This window comes from Macrobrachium nipponense, chromosome 33, assembly GCF_015104395.2.
Source record: "Macrobrachium nipponense isolate FS-2020 chromosome 33, ASM1510439v2, whole genome shotgun sequence".
In the NCBI taxonomy this organism is placed as follows: Eukaryota; Metazoa; Arthropoda; class Malacostraca; order Decapoda; family Palaemonidae; genus Macrobrachium; species Macrobrachium nipponense.
Window position 1 is genome coordinate 43,487,429 of NC_087219.1, and position 20,416 is coordinate 43,507,844.

The window sequence follows — 20,416 nt, forward strand, 5'->3', positions numbered from 1 at the left end:
GCTAGAGAAAGAGCCTAATTGCAATTTTGGTCAAGTAGTTTTCCAGGCTTTAATAATTACCATTTGTGCCTCGGCATCTATCATAAAGGGATAAAGGGTACATTAGAGAGGCGGGACTCTGTTCTTGCTCGCCTCCCGAGGAGTTTGCCAGACGGGGAGGTTAAGGCGCCTAGGAATGCCCCAATTTCAGGCAAGTCCCTTTTCCCGGATCAGCTGGTGGAGGAGGCCCTGGAGTGTTGGAGGAAGGCTAGCCAGGAGTCCATCGTATACAGGGCTGCTTCTTCCTTCAGACAGCCTGAGCAGTGAAGGATCCAGGACCCACAGAAGCCCAGACAAACTGCCCAGACACGGGACTAGTCCCTCCCCAGGCAACCTTGATTCGTCCTCCGGAGAGTGGGGAGCTCAGGGTACACAGCCCTCCTCCAGGGCCCTTCCAGCCCCCACCTCCTTGTTTAGAGCCAGACCCTTGGCCTCCCGGAGAGGTAAGAGCAGCTGCTTCCCCAGGAGGAAGTAGGATTCGAGGCCCCCTACCCTTCTAGACACCTCGGGTGGGGGGTTGCCTCTTGAAACATTGGTGGGACTGGGAGGATCTCGGAGCCGACCCTTGAGTTATCCAGGTCCTCAGGGACCGTTACCAGATCCCCTTCCTAGACTAGAAGCCTCCCCTGACAGGTGAGCCCGACAGCAGGGCGTTCTGCCCCTGGATCCCAGGTCACGGGAAGGCACTGTGACTGGAGGTCCTGACTGTTAGAGAAGGGAGCCCTCCGGTGAGTAGTAGACCACTCCCCTGGGTTCTTCAGCCACCTCTTCCTGGTGGCGAAGGCTTCGGGGGGTTGGAGACCAGTTATAGACACCTCCGTCCTCAAGATGGAATTCAGGATGGAAACCCCTCGTTCGGTCCTTGCAGCCTTGAGGGAAGGGGATTACATGATGTCCCTGGACCTCAAGAGGACGCTTGCTTCCAAATTCCGGTCCACCACTCCAGCAGGAAGTACCTCTGCATCAGGTGGGAGGACAACACATACCTGCTCAAGACCCTCTGCTTCAAACTGTCCATGGCACTGCAGGTCTTCATGAGAGAGTTCTCCCTCGTGTCTTCCTGGGCCCACAAGAGGGGGATGTGCCTCCTGCGGTACCTAGACAATTCGCTACTCCTTTCTTCCTCAAAGGAGCTCTTGAAGAAGCCGAGGGACGATCTCCTGGCCTTTTGCAAACACCTGGGCATCATCCTGAACTGGGAAAAGTCTCACCTGGAGCCTGCCGCCAGGATGGTATACTAGGGATGGACCTGGACATGATAAGAGCCAGGGCCTTCCCATCGAAGGAGCGCCTGTCCAACCTGTGGGAAGTAGCAAGAACCTTCCTGATAGGGACTCCCCTCCCGGTGGGAGAGTGGCAAAGACTCGTAGGCCACCTCGTCTCCCTGGAGAAGCTAATTCCTCAGGGCAGGCTGAAGCTGAGGCCCATCCAATGGAACCTGAAGGATGGGTGGACCTCGGAAGTCAAGAACCCCCTAGAACTAGTTGCCCCCTCTCAAGCCATGGGAGAAGCTCAGTGCTGGTGGGTCCCGCTCTTGGATGTTCCTGTTCACGGATGCGTTGAAGGAGGGTTGGGGAGCCCACCTGCAGTCTGCAATGAGAGGGGGGGCATGGTCAGAGCAGGAGAGGGAGCTCCATATCAACAAGTTGGAGCTGCTGGCCATCCAGGCCTTCGTGACAAGTAAGGCACAAAAGGGTGGCGGTAATGTGCGACAACGCCACCGTAGTAGCTTACATCAAGAAGCGCCCTGGTGGAAACCATCTTAAGAGTGGGCGAAAGCGTAGGGACCTCCCTGACAGCAAGATTCATCCCAGGGAAGAAGAGTGTGATTGTCGACAGGCTGAGCAGGCAGGGACAGGTTTTGGGGGTGGAATGGTCCCTACACCCGGTGGTAGCAGCCGAGTTGATCAGGATGTGAGGATTCCTCTACATGGACCTGTTTGCGGCAAGCCTAAACACCAAGCTTCCAGTCTTCTGCTCCCTGGTCCTGGATCTGGCGGCAGCATGGGAGGATGCATTCCAACACCCCTGGGATGTTCTAGATCTCTACACGTTCACCCCTTTCAGGTCCTCAGGCAGGCCCTCAATCGGCTTCGAGCCTCCAAGGGCACCTTCATGACCTTAGTGGCCCCCCCTGTGGCCAGACAGAGACTGGTTCCCGGGATCTCCTGGAGCTGACCATCCTGGGCCACTGGGAGCTCCCCTGCAGGCCGGACCTTCTAAGGCAGCCCCACTTCAAGAGGTACCACGAGGGCCTGGACGCCCTCTCCCTTCATGGGTGGAGGCTATCAAGCTCCTTTTAAGTATGATAGGCTTCTCCCATAGGGTGGCCTCCCACATGTCAGGGTGCTTTAGGAAGTCTTCCGCTGCAGTCTACCAGGCCAAGTGGGAGTTGTTCGGGGCCTGGTGCAGGGAGCAGGGCTTAGAACCCCTACGGGCCAAAATCCCTCATGTTGCTGAGTTCCTGGTCCACCTGAGGGAGGACAAGGGTTTCCATAGCAGCCATCGAAGGGATTAGGGCAGCATTGAGCTAAGATGCTCATTAGGGGCTTCGAACAAGCGTGCCCCCCCCAGTTCCTTGAATGTTCCAAGCTGGGACATAGCTAGGGTCCTGGACACCCTGAAGAAGCCTCCCTTTGAGCCCCTCAAGGATGACGCAGACAGAGAGCTCACACTCAAGACTGTGTTCCTGTTAGCCTTAGCCTCCTCCAAAAGGGTGGGGAAGCTGCATGGCCTCTCCTACAGTTTCCCACTCTAGGGGGTGCAAAGACCTCACCCTTAGGTTCGTGTCCTCCTTCGTGGCCAAGACCCAGAACCTGTCGGTAGTAGACGACAGGTTTGTAGAATTCTCCATTCCGGCTCCACCTAAGTCAGAGGATCCCAAGGACCTCCTATGCCCAGTCCAGGTGGTGAGGAAGTACTTTAGCAGGATGGAACCGCTATGCCCCGAGGTTCAGAACCTTTTCATGACTACCGGCTGGATCAAAAAGGCATTATCGAAGAAACCATTTCCTTCTGGTTGAGGGAAACCATCAAGAGGGCCTATAAGGGAGCAGGCCCTCCCCCCTTCCCCCCACAGGGGCAAAGCCCTACGACATCAGAGGCATAGGCACGTCTCTGTCCTTCTCCAGGAACTTAGCGGTCAGTCAGGTGCTCCATGCCGGCATTTGGAAAAGGCAGTCCACCTTTACGGCCCATTACCTCAAAGACTGCACCAGGAGGTCCCTTGGCTCATTAGAGATCGGTCCGGTGGTGGCCGGTCAACAGAGTTTAGCCCCACCAAGGGATTTGTGGGTTTGAGTGGGTGAGTCTGTGAAGTGTGAACATCCCCCTTCCTTCCATTTTTCTCTCTGGGCCTTCAGCATACTTGTCAGGACAGGTAAGACTTTGATGGGCACGTCCGGCACAGTACAAACCATTGCTTTATGTGTTCTGGTGGAGTTACTCCTTCCTCCCCTGCGCCTTAAACTGGCGGAGATGATCCTCCTCAGGGCAGACGCCCTCTGAACCTTCGACCGGGCCTCTCCTTCCCTCGATACTCCTGCCTCCTAAGGATTAAGTCTCCTACGATAGTAGTTCGGGGTAAGTATACGGTGTCAGAACAAATTACAAATTCTTAATTTGTATTTTTCCTAGCTATACTTACCCCGAACTACTGAGTTTTTAAGCCCTCCCTACCTTTCCCATGTATCTGAGGTTGCGCAGGAGTCTGAGGCATGGAAAGGACTGGCAACTGGGTCATAGGTTGTGGTCTTCGACCCCTGGGGCATGTACCTTGCTGGGGTAGGGGAAGGAATAACCAGTTTTTCTGGTCGGTACCGGATTGACATCCAGGATTCTCCCACGATAGTAGCTTGGGGTATGCATAGCTAGGAAAAATACAAATTACTAAGAATTTGTGATTTTTCATGAATGATTTATGGATGAAAATTGATTCTCAAAAGTATACTACAGTCAAATCCCACTACAGTGAACCCCCATATTTGCGGACTCCAGATTCGCAGACTCACTTATTTGCAGATTTCTCTCTGGAACATATGCCCCCCTTATTTGCGGAAAATTCACCTTATTTATTTTTTTTTTTCTTTTTTTTTTTTTTATAGAAATATCCATTTTTTTTTTATCATAAAATGAACTTTTTATGATAAAAGCATTAAAAAACCAGGTATAAACATTTTTATTGGGGTTTTCTAGAGTTTTACCCAACAAAATTGGCAGTTTTAAGTATTTTTATAGGGATATCAACTATTCGCTGGGGGTTCTGGTACCTATCCTCTGCGAATACAGGGGAACACTGTATAGACACTGGGAAGGACTTGGCATGGGGACCTCCTCCTCTTCCAAGAATATATGCTCTTGTCGAGAAGGCTACTCTGCACATTCACAGCAAAAGGAATTGCAACATTTCCCCAGCAAGAATTACACACCGAGTATGGATTTATTGGTAAAGGTGACATGAAAGGACCACAAGGTTGACCATTACCTGACAACAATATTGGGTCTTTCTGGTTTCCTGGAAAAAAAAAAATTCCACTAGTAACATATAAGCACTGATACTGGAGCATTCACAAGATCATACAAATCACGCAAAGGAATAGCCAGCACACAGGAAAAAATCGTGCACCAAAGACGTGTGCTCTTTGTCATGGCTCAAAGAATAATGAGGAGTTGGGTGAGAATGAGCATCCCCTTAACCATTTCCACATGGTTACCATCCTTGTTTATACATGGCTAGTCCAGTGCATCCACAGGTTGGATACTCCATCTATGAAGGGTGTTTTTATCCTCCCACACACACACAAAAATTACATGAAATTGTTTTTAGAATAACTTCTTGGTACTATTTTATACTGTACTGCTAGGGTTCAACCAGACTAGGGCTCTTGGATGCAAGCACAGCATTTTTTAAGTCAGCACTAACTATGTACTACAAATAAGTTCTATACTGTACACTGTCAAAGAACACTACTCTTTGCTTGTGATGACCTTTTTATCATTTAATGTTTTGTTTTCCTCAACAGACAAGTACAGAGGAAGCTCACACTCTAGCTAGACAGCTCAAGATACCATACATTGAGTGCTCAGCGAAGAATCGTACGAACATTGACCAAACCTTCTACGAACTGGTCAGAATAGTAAGGAAATTCCAAGCAGCTGAACGACCTCCCGCTAAACCAGCTGCAAAGAAGAACAAAAGATTTTGTGTGATTGTCTGAAAATTATCCAGGTTACTTGTTATATTTTTTAAGGGAACTATCTTTTCTTATCAAGGTAATTGCTTTCACAGTGGTGACCAAAGCTTGAAACAGCCATTACTTGAATAATGAAAGCTGCAGTGGTACTGATGATATCAGACAGTACAAGGTTATAAATAGACTGGTTTCTATGTGTTTTACTCTGAAGGCTTCTATACTTGGTGGCAGGTGCCTTAATCACTGTCATCATTTATGGATACAGCAGTATATTACAATGATTTTCCAGTTGTACTACTGTAGGTCATATAATGAAATATACATTTAAAACCATATGTTTTATATAATGGAGTATTTTGTGAGAAATGAGCACACCCTTTTCAAGATTTTTGCACATTTTGTACTACAATACAGAGGAAATTAAAATTTGCTGAAGGTATGTCATTTACCATCTTACAGATCCATTGAGAAAAAAATCTTAGTGGCACTGTACAATTTTCCAGTGTATAGTTAACCATTGATGTTTGAATCAAGGCCTGTTTTAGTAAAAATTAGCACTGTTGGATGCATTTCTTAATAATTAAAGGCATTTATAAGCTTAAGTTGAAGCATTTTGGCTGATGTTTTAGGTGCTTTTGCAAGTTGTTAGTGAAAACCTTAGCATGATCTTCAGTGAAAGCTCAAATATTGTTGTAAAAATTATTTTTGAAGGTTGTAAAAAAGAATTATACAAGTTGATGACATATACCTTTTCTCTCTATCCAAGACTGAAAAGAATCACAGGAATTTACTTTATCCTGAAATTTTTTGTATCAGGATATTTAAGAATGTTAGGGAATACAAATGGAAAAGAATTGCATTATGGCTTCCATCTTTTATACAAGACAGTATTGCAATAAGAAACAAATGTTTGTAACCCAAGGTGGTGATCTCATTGTAACCTTTTTAGCAACTCTTCCACAGCTTTAGGTTCATCATTATTCAGAAGCTAATACTCATCATCCTTTTCATTTTACTGTACATGCATCTTGACAGTGGCATCAGTATTGAAAGCCCATAGTATTGTTTCCACCTGCCACAGACTGGCTATCATTCATCACAAGAGATTTATCAAATTTCATTGAAATCTGAGTAAAATCGCCTCTTTTATTTTTAGATTTGTATTTTTTCTTTCTAAGCAAAACTTACTTTTACTGCAAATATATTTTCCCATTGTTGTACCTGTTTATTGTCCATTTTTAGTTATTGTATGTGCATTGTTAACAAATCTCTCCATTGGAGAGATATGTTTAGAAGTGCAAAAGTATTAAGTATTTTGAATTTCTTTTGAATGATATTCTCATTGCTACCAAATAATGTAAAAATGTGTCTTCCAACCTGACAAGAATGAGGTACTTCATAACAACTAGTTACTCTTGACTAACACACAAGTTCATATTAAAATGCTCTTTGACAATACAACCACTGAATGACAATACCAACAAAGCAATTCAAATATTTTTTCCACACAGTTTGCATGTTGACAGAAGAACAAACTTCGTCAGCCAACAAAGAATTTTGAACTTTTATAGCCTTGATGAAATCGTTGCTCATAAACGCTTGACGCTGTACCTCATCCCATGTGAGAATGTCATTCAGTCAATATCTATATAAAAACAATGTCACAATCAGTAACAGTATTTTATTTGTACTATAGATTTCTAGCTCAAGACTTCATGCATTATGAGCTTTTTTACATTCAAGGAGAGAGATCAGATCTCACTCTGGTGCTCCAGTTTTGTAAATATCAAAAGAGTTGTTATTGAGCATGATTACTATTTTGGTTACTTTTTATCACTTATTTATGAATCCTGGTCAAAAGGCAACATGTATTGCAAAGTTGTTGATCCTTTTTAAAACTAAACTATGGTAACAGGATAATTATATGATGTCATACAACTTTTGTACACCAAATATAAAAACAAGTGTAAAATGCAAGACAACAGAACTTATTGTACTAATAAAATGTGTTACTTTACATGAATTATCATCTTCCTTGTGAATATTTTTAATTATGTAATGTGTAAGAGACCTATTATATGTGGATTTTCCTTCCTTGCTTTAGTTTCTATGCAAGGAACCCTCCACATTCATAATGGAAAGATTTGCAAAGTATTTTAAAAATATATACAACATATATCTGTATTTGCAAAGTATTTTAAAAATATATACAACATATATCTGTATTAATCACAAAAACAATTACATGTGTGTGTGTTCACAAAACCTGCCTAAGAAATTGCATAAAATTTTTCAGATGCTGCTATACTGCTGATTCACTTACTATTTCACATAGTATAAGTATGCGGAAGCTGTGACCTCCCCTATTACAATGTTCCTCGAACTATTTCTTATGACCATAATGTCAATGTATGAAACATACCTTGTTCTCTTACAACTGTTGCTCTTTCCAACCAAAGTCTTCACTCCATTATTCCCAGTGTTTTCTTGTAACTGACCAACAAACTGTAGTTAAACCTCCAACTCCTCGCTGTGTCAACTGTTTAAACATCTTTGCTTCCTCTTAATCTTGGCCTTGAATCTTTCACAAGCAACTTGTTAATTATGCTGCATGGTATCTCCTGCCCAGACTTTATCAAAATACTTCCCACACATTACAGACCTTAAAAGCTTGTGAGACTGCAGTATTTAAAATGTAATTTGTTTATACTTTGTACCTTTTGTGAATATAAATTTAAATAAATTAAAAATTAATATTCTGTCTGTTACACAAATGTATTCCATTTTGGTAATCCAATGACAAAAACTAAATGATGACATTTAAAACATCACAGATACACATTCCAAAAAATATTTATCTACTTATTAGAAAAATTCTGCTTGCTTTTATCTATAAGAATGGTACAAATGATTTATTAGAATCTCTACTCGCATAGATCAACATTTATATAAAATCTTAATTACCATGATAATGTAAATTAAAGTACTTGTAAGTATGAATAGCAATGAAAAAATCTTAAAATGCAAACTTAAAAACAATTTAGTTGTTCATGTAAATGTGAGCTGTAAACTATGACTGAGACTTTGATTGAGAAAAGGGTAAATCATCTAAAGAATGCAAAGCAGTAAATATGGGTTTATCATGTAAACACTTTCCTTGATCCCATATATCCCTCGTATGATCACTTATATTACTACGGATATCTTTCCAAGTTCGTAGTTTTTCCTTGATGTCCTCAGCACATAAATCACGAAATCCTGTGCGAACCATTCTTACTGCCTCTCCCTGTTAGGAAAAAACTCACAATGTAATATATATGGGCACATAACAACTTGGGGATATAAAGGCTAACATTAAGATGTTCACTTCTTCACAAACCTATCTCTATGGCTAATAACTATGCCAATTACAGTGGGACATTAAAAAAAAAACATATGAGAAGACAACATGGCTAACTGAGCAGTATGAATTCACAATCAGCAAGAAATCAAGATGTGTAAATGAGCCTAAAAAAGACATTTCAATTGTGCTCTCTTGTTCATAGTAACTGAAGAAAATATACAAGTATTTGTATAGACTATGAATGTAATATTAGTCAATTTTACTCATCATTCTGGCATAATAAGGAAATTTTGCCTCTCCAAAAAGATAAGAGTGTGATCACCTCAGTTGCCCTTTTACTATATGTCTGTATTTCTTCACCATATGTCTCTCTATATCCTTTTCTTGACATCAAAGTGCATAATTCTGCTGCTATCTTTTGATCTGATTTTGAAGGGCTTCATTTATCATTTTTATAAGCAGACAACTCTATGAAGAAGGCAATTTCCTTTGAAGTTAGAATGTATTGAAGGGTCTCTCATATCTTTTCTTAAACCAATTCTGAATGATATCCCTTCAGCAGTAAAAGAGGACCTCTGATAACAAGGCAAGTGTGAAAGCCATAGCACTGAAATACCTTCCACCTTGAGTTTTAAGACAGACAGTTGCACAAATGGAAGGAAAAATTATTGATCCTCTAACTCTTTGTCAGTAAGGCTAATAAAGCACAAATACTTCAAACAGAAAGGCAATTCATCACACCAGTAACTATGCTTAACACACTACTAAAAATGACTTTGTTCAAAATTGCATTTTTCCTAACTATACAAACCTGAGGTCCTTTTACAATAGGAAGGTAACTAGCGGCAGCTGGATGGTCGTAAGCTTTCGAACAAGGGAGTTCGGTAGTTAACTGCTTGTCCGACAGTGTGGGAGGCGAAGAATCACTTTTGCTTTAGGCCCAAGCAAAAAAGGCAGAGTGAGGGGTGGCATGAGGTGGGACTATGTGTAAAAGGACCTCAGGTTTGTATAGTTAGGAAAAATGATATTGTCATGTTACAATAAAGTTTTATACATACTTACCAGACAGATATATACTTAGCTATAGACTCCGTCGTCTCCGACAGAATTTCAAATTTCGCGGCACACGCTACCGGTAGGTCAGGTGATCTACCGCCCTGCCCTGGGTGGCAGGACTAGGAACCATTCCCGTTTTCTAATCAGAATTCTTCTCTTCCACCTGTCTCCTGCGGGGAGGCTGGGTGGGCCATTAATCGTATATATCTGTCAGGTAAGTATGTATAAAAATGATATTGTCATGTTACAATAAAGTTTTATACATACTTACCTGACAGATATATACTTAGCTATAGACTCCGTCGTCTCCGACAGAATTTCAAATTTCGCGGCACACGCTACCGGTAGGTCAGGTGATCTACCGCCCTGCCCTGGGTGGCAGGACTAGGAACCATTCCCGTTTTCTAATCAGAATTCTTCTCTTCCACCTGTCTCCTGCGGGGAGGCTGGGTGGGCCATTAATCGTATATATCTGTCAGGTAAGTATGTATAAAACTTTATTGTAACATGACAATATCATTTTTATACATTCAACTTCCCTGCCAGATATATACTTAGCTGATTAGCACCCATTGGTGGTGGGTAAGAGACAGCTAACTACTGAAATAGACAGGTAAACAACATATGTTGTAGGTATTAATAAACCTTGGTTCCTACCTTATTAGGCTGAAGACTTCGCGGCTACTGCCTTGGAGTCTGCTTAGCCTCAAGAGCCTCAGCGAGATATTGATCTATGGCTAAGAGTTCTTGTGGGTCTGCCAATGGGGTCTTATCCACTTACTCGGCAGAGCCTAAAGGCCTTTGTCATTGGGTGCTATTCCACTAACATGACAATACACCTTGTTCAAGGAGCACAAAACCGATCCCGATCACCTGATCCTAACATCCATGTTAGTTCTAAGATTGTAAGGAGTTATCCCCGAACTCCTTACAAACAACCAAAAAAAACTCGAAACAAATAATTACACTTTCATTACAAAATATACAAAAAAAAAAAAATTTTGTACTCCCCTACTAGCCATACATACCCTTGATCCCCTACCAGCAATGACACTATGCTCCCGTGCGACATCAGTGAGCTTGCTAATAGAAAACCAAGCACATATCTGACAAGAGGGTTTATGTACGATAAAAACACAATATTAAGGATCAGTCTTTGCTCCAAGACCCAGCACTGTATCTGCTGATACAAAAGGACCTAGCGAGAAGCACTTCTCATAGGTCACTCTCACATCCTTCAGATAATGAGATGCAAACACTGAATTGCACCTCCAATATGTAGTCTCAATGATATTTTTTGGAGACATATTCTTTTGGAACGCCAAAGACGTTGCTACTGCCCTCACCTCATGGGTTTTGACCTTTAGAAGACCGAAGGATTCCTCCGAGCAGTTCTTGTGAGCGTCCGTAATAACGCTTCTCACAAAGAAAGCCAAGGCGTTCTTGGACATGAGTCTTTTGGGGTTCTTCACCGCACACCAAAGACCTTGTTGACAAGCTCCCATCTGTCTCTTCCTCTCTAAATAATATTTAAGAGCTCTCACTGGACAGAGAGACCTCTCTATCTCTCTGCCTACGAGGTTAGATAGGCCTTTTACCTCAAAACTTCTGGGCCACGGTTTTGACAGGTTTTCGTTCTTTGCCAGAAACATTGTCTGGAAAGAACAGATGGCAGCATCTCCTTTGAACCCCACCGTGGAATCCAGAGCGTGCAATTCGCTCGTCCTCTTGGCTGTAGCGAGAGCCACCAGGAACAAGCATTTCCTAGTGACGTCGCGGAAGGAAGCCAGATGTAAAGGCTCGAATTTATCCGATGAAAGGAATTTCAGGACCACGTCTAGATTCCAACTAGGTGTTCTAGGAGTAGCTGCCTTTGAAGTCTCAAAAGATCTAATTAGATCGTGTAGATCTTTGTTGCTTGCAATGTCTAGGCCTCGATTCCTAAATACTGAAGACAGCATGCTCCTGTATCCCTTTATTGTTGAGACAGATAGGTGTGATTCCTCTCTCAGAAAGAGGAGGAAATCGGCAATATTCACTATAGAGGTACTGGAGGAGGACAGCTTCTGACCCTTACACCACCTCCTAAAGACTTCCCACTTTGATTGGTATACTCTTCTCGTCGAAGCCCTGCGGGCTCTAGCGATAGAGCCCGCAGCCTTGCGAGAAAAGCCCCTCGCTCTGACAAGTCTTTCGATAGTCGAAAGGCAGTCAGAGCGAGACCTGGGAGGTTGTGATGAAACCTCTCGAAGTGGGGTTGTCTGAGTAGATCTGGTCTGTTTGGAAGCGATCTGGGGAAGTCCACTATCCACTCCAGTACCTCTGTGAACCATTCCTGGGCTGGCCAAAATGGGGCTATTGCGTCAATTTCGTGCTCTTCGAAGCTACGAACTTCCTGAGCACTTCCCCCAGGATCTTGAACGGGGGAAAGGCATATGCGTCCACACCCGACCAATCCAGGAGAAACGCGTCTATTGCGAAGGCTCTCGGATCTTCCACTAGAGAGCAAAATATCTCTATTCTTTTGGAGAGGAACGTCGCAAACAGGTCTATGTGAGGTCTCCCCCACAGGGACCAAAGACTTCGACACACTTCTTCGTGTAGAGTCCATTCTGTGGGAAGGACCTGATTCCTCCTGCTCAGTCTGTCCGCTCTCACATTCTTGATCCCTTGAACAAACCTTGTGAGGAGAGTTATGCCTCTTTCTTCCGTCCAGGTTAACAGGTGTCTTGTTAACTGATAGAGGGAGAAAGAGTGCGTGCCTCCTTGCTTGCGTATGTAAGCCAGAGCCGTGGTGTTGTCCGAGTTTATCTGTATCACCCCGCCTCTGACTATCTCTTCGAAGAATTTTAAGGCTAGGTGTATGGCCACTAGTTCCTTGCAATTGATGTGCCAGGACACCTGTTCCTTTGTCCAGGTGCCTGACACCTCCCTTGCTCCTAGCGTCGCTCCCCATCCCGACTCCGAAGCGTCAGTATATAACACTTGGTCTGGGTTCTGCAGGGCAAGCGATACGCCCTCGTTCTTTTGAAGAGGAGGGATCCACCACTTCAAATGATCTCTTACCTCTTGTGGAAGTTGGAAGATGTCCGAGAGTTGTCCCGTCTTCCAACTCCACACCTCTTTCAGGAAAAACTGAAGAGGGCGAAGGTGAAGCCTCCCCAGAGAGAAGAACTTTTCTAGTGAGGACAGGGTCCCTAAAAGGCTCAGATAATCCCTCGCTGAACTGTTCTTTCTCTCTAAGAAGCTCGAGATTCTCGACAAACCTCGAGTGATTCTTTCTCGCGAAGGATATACTCGAAAACCCCGAGAATCCATCTGAATCCCCAGATAGACCAAGTTCTGGCTGGGGATCAGCTGTGACTTCTCGAGGTTGACGAGCAATCCCAGCGAATCTATCATGTTCCTTGTTACTGATAAGTCCTCCAAGCACTGAATCTCCGACTTGGCCCTGATCAGCCAGTCGTCCAAGTAGAGGGAGATGTTTATTCCCTCTAGGTGAAGCCATCTTGCCACATTCGCCATCAGGTTGGTGAATACTTGCGGAGCTGTAGACAGACCGAAGCACAGAGCCCTGAATTGAAAATTCTTGTCTCCTATTACAAAACGAAGATATTTCTTTGACAAATGGTGAATTGGAACGTGGAAATATGCGTCTTGCAAGTCCAGAGAGACCATCCAATCTCCTGGACGAAGAGCCGACATTACTGAAGCGGACGTTTCCATGCGAAACTTCTTTTTCTGAACATAGCGATTCAGAGCGCTTACGTCCAGAACTGGTTTCCACCCCCCCGATGCCTTTGGTACTAGAAAAAGGCGATTGTAAAATCCTGGGGAGTGTGGATCCTGCACAAGTTCGATGGCCTCCTTTTCCCACATTTGTTCCACCATTTGTAGGAGAGTTTTTCTCATTACAGGGTCTCTGTACCTCGCTGATAGTTCCCGAGGCGTAGATGTTAGGGGAGGGCTGTTCTCGAAGGGGATTACATATCCCTTCTTTAGGACCGACACTGACCAAGGGTCGGCTCCCCTTTTTGCCCATACTCCTGCAAAGTTCAGGAGTCTGGCTCCCACTGGTGCTTGAAGGAGTAACAAGTCATTTGGATCTTTTGAAAGGCCTAAAGGAAGACCTTCCTCTCTTGTCAGAGCTCTTCTTTCTGGCAGGGGGACGAGCCGCTGTACCTCCACGAAAGGGCTGCTGAGGAGGACGAGAGTCCTTCTTAATCGCCGATACTACAGGGCGTTCTTTCTTGGACGTTTGTGTTAGTAGGTCTTGTGTCGCCTTCTCAGTTAGCGAGCGAGATATATCCTTCACTAACTGAGAAGGAAACAGATGATCCGATAGAGGGGCGAACAATAAAGCAGTCCTCTGGCTCGGAGAAACCCCTTTTGATAAAAGGGATCCATAAACTGATCTCTTTTTCAGGAGACCAGCACCAAAAAGGGACGCCACTTCTCCCGAACCGTCCTGTACTGCCTTGTCCATGCAAGACAGGACGCTATGGAGAATCTCTGGGTTCTTAAGAAACTCCGGATCTTTAGACTTGTTGGCCAGAACTCCGAGTGACCAATCCAGAAAGTTGAACACCTCTAAAGTGACAAAAAGTCCCTTTAGAAAGTGGTTCAACTCCGAAGTGTTCCACGTTGCTCTGACCGATCCTAAGGAGTGACGTCTAGAGGCCTCCACTAAATTGGAAAAGTCCGCATCTGCAGAGGCGGGCAGAGAAAGACCCATAGTCTCTCCTGTTCCATACCAAATACCTCTCTTTCCATGTAGTTTGGAAGGAGGCATGCAGAATACCGTCTTTCCTAACTCCTTCTTCTTGTCCATCCAAGAATCTAAAGAATGGAGTGCCTTCTTCATTGAAATTGCAGGCTTCATTTTCAGAAAGGCCGAAGATTTTGCCGTAGCCGAGCTCGAAAAGAGAGAACGAGGCGAAGGAGGAGCCGCCGGACTAAGAGAGTCTCCAAACTCTTGCAGCAATAATGAGGCTAAGACCTTATAAGTCGAGAGTCCCTCATTTGCAGGCGGTTCGTCATCAGACAAATCTTCTAAACCTCGATCAGAAGAAGGAGAAAGTTCATGTTTGGAGGGAGAGTCCTTCCAAGACCTCCTACGATCTGAAGGAGAGGAACTCCTATTTGGAGAAGAGTCATAAATTCCAGGAACGAGTCTCCGACCCCTGCCTCCTGGCTCTTGACTCTTGCCTCCTGACTCCTGCCTCCTGGCTCCTGACTCCTGCCTCCTGCCTCCGGACTCCTGCCTCCTGACTCCGGACTCCTGGCTCCTGCCTCCTGACTCCTGCCTCTTGGCTCCTGGCTCCTGCCTCCTGACTCCTGCCTCTGCCTCTGGCTCCTGCTCCTGGCCTCCTGCCTCCTGCCTCCGCCGGATGCCTCCACACTCCTGGCTCTTGGCTCCTGCCTCCTGGTTGACTCCTCACTCCTGGCTCTTGGCTCCTGCCTCCTGGGTGACTCCTCACTCCTGGCCGGTGCCAGACGTCTGAAAGGTTCATCCAGGTTCGTACAGGACACCTCACCTCGAGTAGGAGTATCGATCCTGGCGGCAGATACCTCCATACGCCTGGAGGATCTTTTGATCGGAAGGGAAGAGTCTTTCCTTCTAGGAGGTTCCTTTGACAGAACTCCTACAAAAGACGAGATCTGCTCTTGCATCGCCATCATGAATCTCTTCGTAACCTCCTCTTTATCCTCTTCGGGAGGAGGGGAAGGAGGAGGGGAGGAGTCCATAGCCTCCACCTCCTGCCTCCTTCTCACTCTGGTTGAAAGAATGGCTCTTCTTGCCTTCTTCACTCCCGAAGGAGACTCCTCAGGGAAGTTTTCTGGGCTCGAATCAATATCCGGAGCCTTCCAACTCCTCTTGAGTGGCCGAGATCGATCAGAATCCCTCCAATCACGTCTCGGAGATGAAGATCCCGACGACGAAAAACACTCACGCAGGACGCTTTTACAATAGCGATCCTTGGCAGTCTGGGGTGTCACAGAAACCGCCGAAGGGACACCTGATCGGTGGGGATTCTCCACAACCTCCTTTCGGTTTTCGACATTCCTTCTCCTCTGGGCATGTGAGCTTGGAAGAGGTCTAGACCTAGGAGCGTTGCTGAGCCGACCAGATGCCCCTCCACTACACTGGGGACACTCATATCACTGTCCACTGAATAATCACTAGCCTTACCTTGTATGGCAGCCATTTTGTTTTCCATCAACTTGAAGGCTGCTTTTAGATCCGCCAGTTCTTTCGCTGAATCTACAGGTTCTGCAATAGGTGAAGGGGCTGCAATGGAAGGAGAAGTAGCAATACTTACCCTTGGGGAAGATCCCAAGCTAGGAATTAGTTCAGATCTAGAACTACTCAAACTTCTATAAGAAGCCTTCCTCACTCTTTCTCTCTCTAACTTTTTTAAATAATTAGTTAGATTCTTCCATTCGTTCTCACTCAAATTCTCACATTCCTTGCAAGTATTAGTAAAAGAACATTCATACTCCCTGCAACCCTTGCATACCGTGTGAGGGTCTACCGAAGCTTTCGGCAACCTCACCTTACAGCCTACATTCACACAACGTCTCACAACCATTCCAGAGTCAGACATTTTTAAAGAAAAATCCAAAATCAAGTCCACAAAACAGTCCACAAAAGCGTATGCCAATCCAACAATCCAGATACGTCACCAAAAGTCGGTCAAGAAGATCAATTGCCGGTGAAAAAAGAAAAACCAATCGAGAGGAACCAACAACAATGTTGATGGCCCAGGCGACAGAAGAATTCTGATTAGAAAACGGGAATGGTTCCTAGTCCTGCCACCCAGGGCAGGGCGGTAGATCACCTGACCTACCGGTAGCGTGTGCCGCGAAATTTGAAATTCTGTCGGAGACGACGGAGTCTATAGCTAAGTATATATCTGGCAGGGAAGTTGAATGTATAAAAATGATATTGTAATGATACAATTAAGTTTGTTCATACTTACCTGGCAGATATATATATAGCTGTATTTTTCCGAATCCGACAGAAATTTAAACACTTACGACACACGCAGTGGGAGTCAGGTGGTTAGTACCCATTCCCGCCGCTGGGAGGCGGGTATCAGGAATCATTCCCATTTTCTATTCATAATTTTTATTTCCACTGTCTCCTGAGGGGAGGTGGGTGGGTACTTGATTATATATATCTGCCAGGTAAGTATGAACAAACTTAATTGTATCATTACAATATCATTTTGTTCATGAAACTTACCTGTCAGATATATATATAGCTGAATCCCACCTTTGGTGGTGGGAGTAGACAGAATAGAAGATTTTAGGAAACATATATATGCAGATAATTGATATCTTGATTCCTTACCTGTTAGCATAGCTGACTTCGTGGTTACTGCCGCGTAAGTCTGCTTGTGCTACTAGAGTTGCCAGCGAGGTAGAGACCTATATAGCTGGTGCACTCCAGATGATCTGTCAACAGGGGCGAGACCACGACGTGACTAGACCATATTGACCATACCATGAGGGCTAAGAAGTAAAATAAATATATATATAAAATATATATCACCACCTGACCCACCTAGCCAAAGTTAAGGTGTGTTAACTAAGGCTTAAGAGTTAAGAAGTCACCGTTGTCGGCGACTCAACTACTAAATTAAGAGCTCTTCCTAACCATTTTCTACAGGATAGGATGAGTGGTACTTCTTGCCCCCAAGATTGTGTCTGCAGACACGTATGGCCCTAGCGAGCAGCAGATCTCATATGCCATCTTCACATCTCGCAGGGAGTGTGAATTGAACACAGAGTTGCTTCGCTAAAACATGGTACTCAGGATGTTGCTGAGTGCCATGCTCTGTTGAAATGCTTCCGAGGCCGCGCCCTCACCTCGTGAGCATTCAAATCAAAAGATTTCAAATCTTTGTGCAAACACAAAGAAGGAGCTTTTTTTGAAAGACCTCCTTAACAATAAAGCCAGGGTGTTCTTCGATATGGGCAAGTCTGGTCTTTTCGGAACACTGCAGATTGTCCGTACGACTTCGACTTTCTTGAGTTTTATGTAGATAAAACTTGAGAGACCTGACAGGGCACAGGACTCTCTCTGGCTCCTGCCCCCTAACTTGTGCCATCCTTGCTTCCAAGCTCCTGGCCCAAGGACAAAACGGGTTTCCATTCTTAGGCCATAACGAAAAGCTTAGAGAGCACACCGCCTTGTGTTCTCTAAAGCCAAAACTTGTGACGATGGCTTAAAATCTCACTGACCCTCTTTGTCGTATCTAGGGTGGTTAGAAAAATGCCTTCCTGATCACATGCAAGAAGTTAACAGGTAGGAGATGTTCGAATGCTTTGACATCAAGAACTTCAGACTATGTCTAAGTTCCATCTTGAAAGCTTCAATCTGGACATGCACAGTCAGTCCGTCTGTACTAACGTCAGGTGACCGACCAGTTGACCAGTCAGACGAATCAAGGACAGCAAGGCTGTACCCTGAAGACCATAAGGCACTATTCTTCGCTGAAGGATGAGTGTCTGGACTGCCTGGGCGATTCAAGCTAAGCAAACCTTGGGGGTGTATCAACGCAACCCAACGTCGTTAGCGAATCAACTCCTGAGCCACTCCTGACTCGAGCTTCTGGTGCCAGGAGAAAGGAGCGAGGAGCAAAAAGGCGATTCAGTCCCGAAGGACGAATGCCTGACAGTCCAACCTGGTCTCATGTTAAACGATCATCGGGGGTGTATAAACGCAACCGACTTCGTCAACAAGAAACTCAGGGCTACTATATGTCTCCTGATCTCGCACGAGTGTCTGACTCCGAGAAAACAGGTGAGACAAAAAGTAGATGGTGAGTGAGTTTCGAGATTTCACAGAACTCAAAGATCGTGAAGGGCTTTGTTGTTTGACAGAAGCAAATCTCTGAGCCCAAAGGCCGTCAATAACATATTTGCGTATTCTTTAATAGTTGTGACTGCCAGCTTATCCCATTCTTCAAACGGAAAAGGGAAGACTGCAATCTTATGCTGTCAACATCTCGATAGTCTGAACGTAGTCAGACTCAGAGCGGAGAGGTTATAGGTACCTTTCGTGTTAAAGGAGACCGACTCTCTCGGAAAAGGTCCTTGGAAGGACGTGACCTCTGTGAATCTAGGGTCTTGAAGGCCAACATGGGGCGATTAGCGTCATTGTCGCTCCCTGTGATGATATAAATCATCTTATTACATTTCCTAAGCGATTGAAAAAGGGGAAAAGAGACTAAACATCCATCCCCGTTCAATATCATAAGGATGGCGTTTAATGTACCGCTCCCGGATCGAGAATAAGGGAGCAGAGAAGAAGAAGCCTCTTCGTCCTCAACCTAGCGAAGAGATGAATGAAAGGACGTCCCTAAAGTCTCCACAACTCTCAACATACTTCTAAAGAAAGATTCCACTCGGAAGTCAGTAGTTGCTGCCTTCGATCGAGACGATTCGAACGGACTTTTGCAATCCTGTAACGAACCTCTAGACTCTAGAGGATCGTTCCATTCTACGCCTGTTGTTATAATAGGCTCTTTCTCGTAAACCCGAACCGGGACCGAGAGAAGATACTTCCTAAGATATGAGAGAGCTGTGGAAGATCAGAGTTGATATGGACCATGGTTCCAAAAACTCGTTTCGAGGACTGGAGGGACGACTGAATTGCTTCCACTTCTTTCAGATTATGATCCAGGACATCTGAAACCCTCTCCAGATGTCCGGCAACCTTCTTTCTATCACCTCAAGAGATACTTAACGCACCGAGAGATGTTCAGAATCATTCCTAGATCTTTAATAAAATTTCAGTTTCCGGTAGGAAAAAACTGTAGAGGTCTGAATTGCAGTCTATTCAGGGAAACCAAACTTCTTTAGGAAGGAAATGGTCCCCAGCAAGCTCATCCATTCCCTCACACAGTATGTTTACTTCCCTAATAAGGCTGCGCTTTGCCTAAGCAAGAGAGCATATAATAGTGCAATGTTGTGGTAGACTCGTAGTCCTATACCGTGCGGTAACGAGCACCGAAAGGAGTAAGATATCTCTGTAGAACATATTAAGGCCAAACGAATGCAATGTTTATTCATTCATGTAAGAAATCCCCTCAATCTTAGGCTAAAGTCCGTGATTGTAGGGCAGAGATACAGTTCGTCAGTCAATCCGCAGGAGAGAGAGAGACGTAACTGCCAGCACAGAGATACGGTTAGTCAGTCAATCCCGCAGGAGAGAGAGACTTAACCTACCGCGCATGACAGCGAACGAGTTGGTACTGGCTCGTTTGGACTGGAGGAGAAGACAGTGACAGCAGCAGCTTACGATCGTCCGTCATAGTCGTCTCTTAACTTTATGCCTGGGTTGCCAGCTACCCTATTCTATGAAGAAAAAGGTCCGTTATTTTTTGAGCCGAAAGACTCTCAAGCTGGTATATTTAAGCGAAACAGAAAACGCTAAATATATAGATGCGTTTGTGTCGTCAGAACACTACCATACAACGGTAAAAGATAAATCGGAAACTCCTGGAAGGCTGCAGGGAGTAACGATTAAATGTCCTTAAAATGGACCATAGACCTCTCGGTTGCCATCCGAAGAGGTAACTACAGCAAGCGTATATGACTTGAACCAACCAGAAATAAAATAACGCAAGGCAAAATATGAAATTATATCACAATAAAGTTTGTTCATACTTACCTGGCAGACATATATATAGCTGAATTTGGAAATACAGCTACATACATATCTGACAGGCAAGTTTCATGAACAAAACTTAGGAGAATCGAAGCAGTCAGCTCA

At 44.7% G+C, this 20,416-nt stretch overlaps 2 protein-coding genes across 4 annotated transcripts in view; one reads left to right on the forward strand and one right to left on the reverse strand.

Annotated features, from left to right (window-relative positions):
- LOC135203131 (ras-like protein 2) overlaps nucleotides 1-7,248 on the forward strand; it is a 105,924-nt gene extending 98,676 nt beyond the window's left edge. The window contains exon 4 of the mRNA XM_064232776.1: nucleotides 5,061-7,248. Within this exon, the coding sequence (XP_064088846.1) occupies nucleotides 5,061-5,255 (195 nt within the window). The 3' untranslated portion in view covers nucleotides 5,256-7,248. The remainder of the gene's footprint in view (nucleotides 1-5,060) is intronic.
- Nucleotides 7,249-7,396: 148 nt separating this feature from the next.
- The window catches only part of LOC135203129 (PMS1 protein homolog 1-like), a 119,162-nt gene continuing 106,142 nt past the window's right edge, over nucleotides 7,397-20,416 (reverse strand). For all 3 annotated transcript variants that reach the window (XM_064232775.1, XM_064232773.1, XM_064232774.1), the window contains exon 16: nucleotides 7,397-8,517. In XM_064232775.1, the coding sequence (XP_064088845.1) occupies nucleotides 8,302-8,517 (216 nt within the window). In that variant the 3' untranslated portion in view covers nucleotides 7,397-8,301. The remainder of the gene's footprint in view (nucleotides 8,518-20,416) is intronic.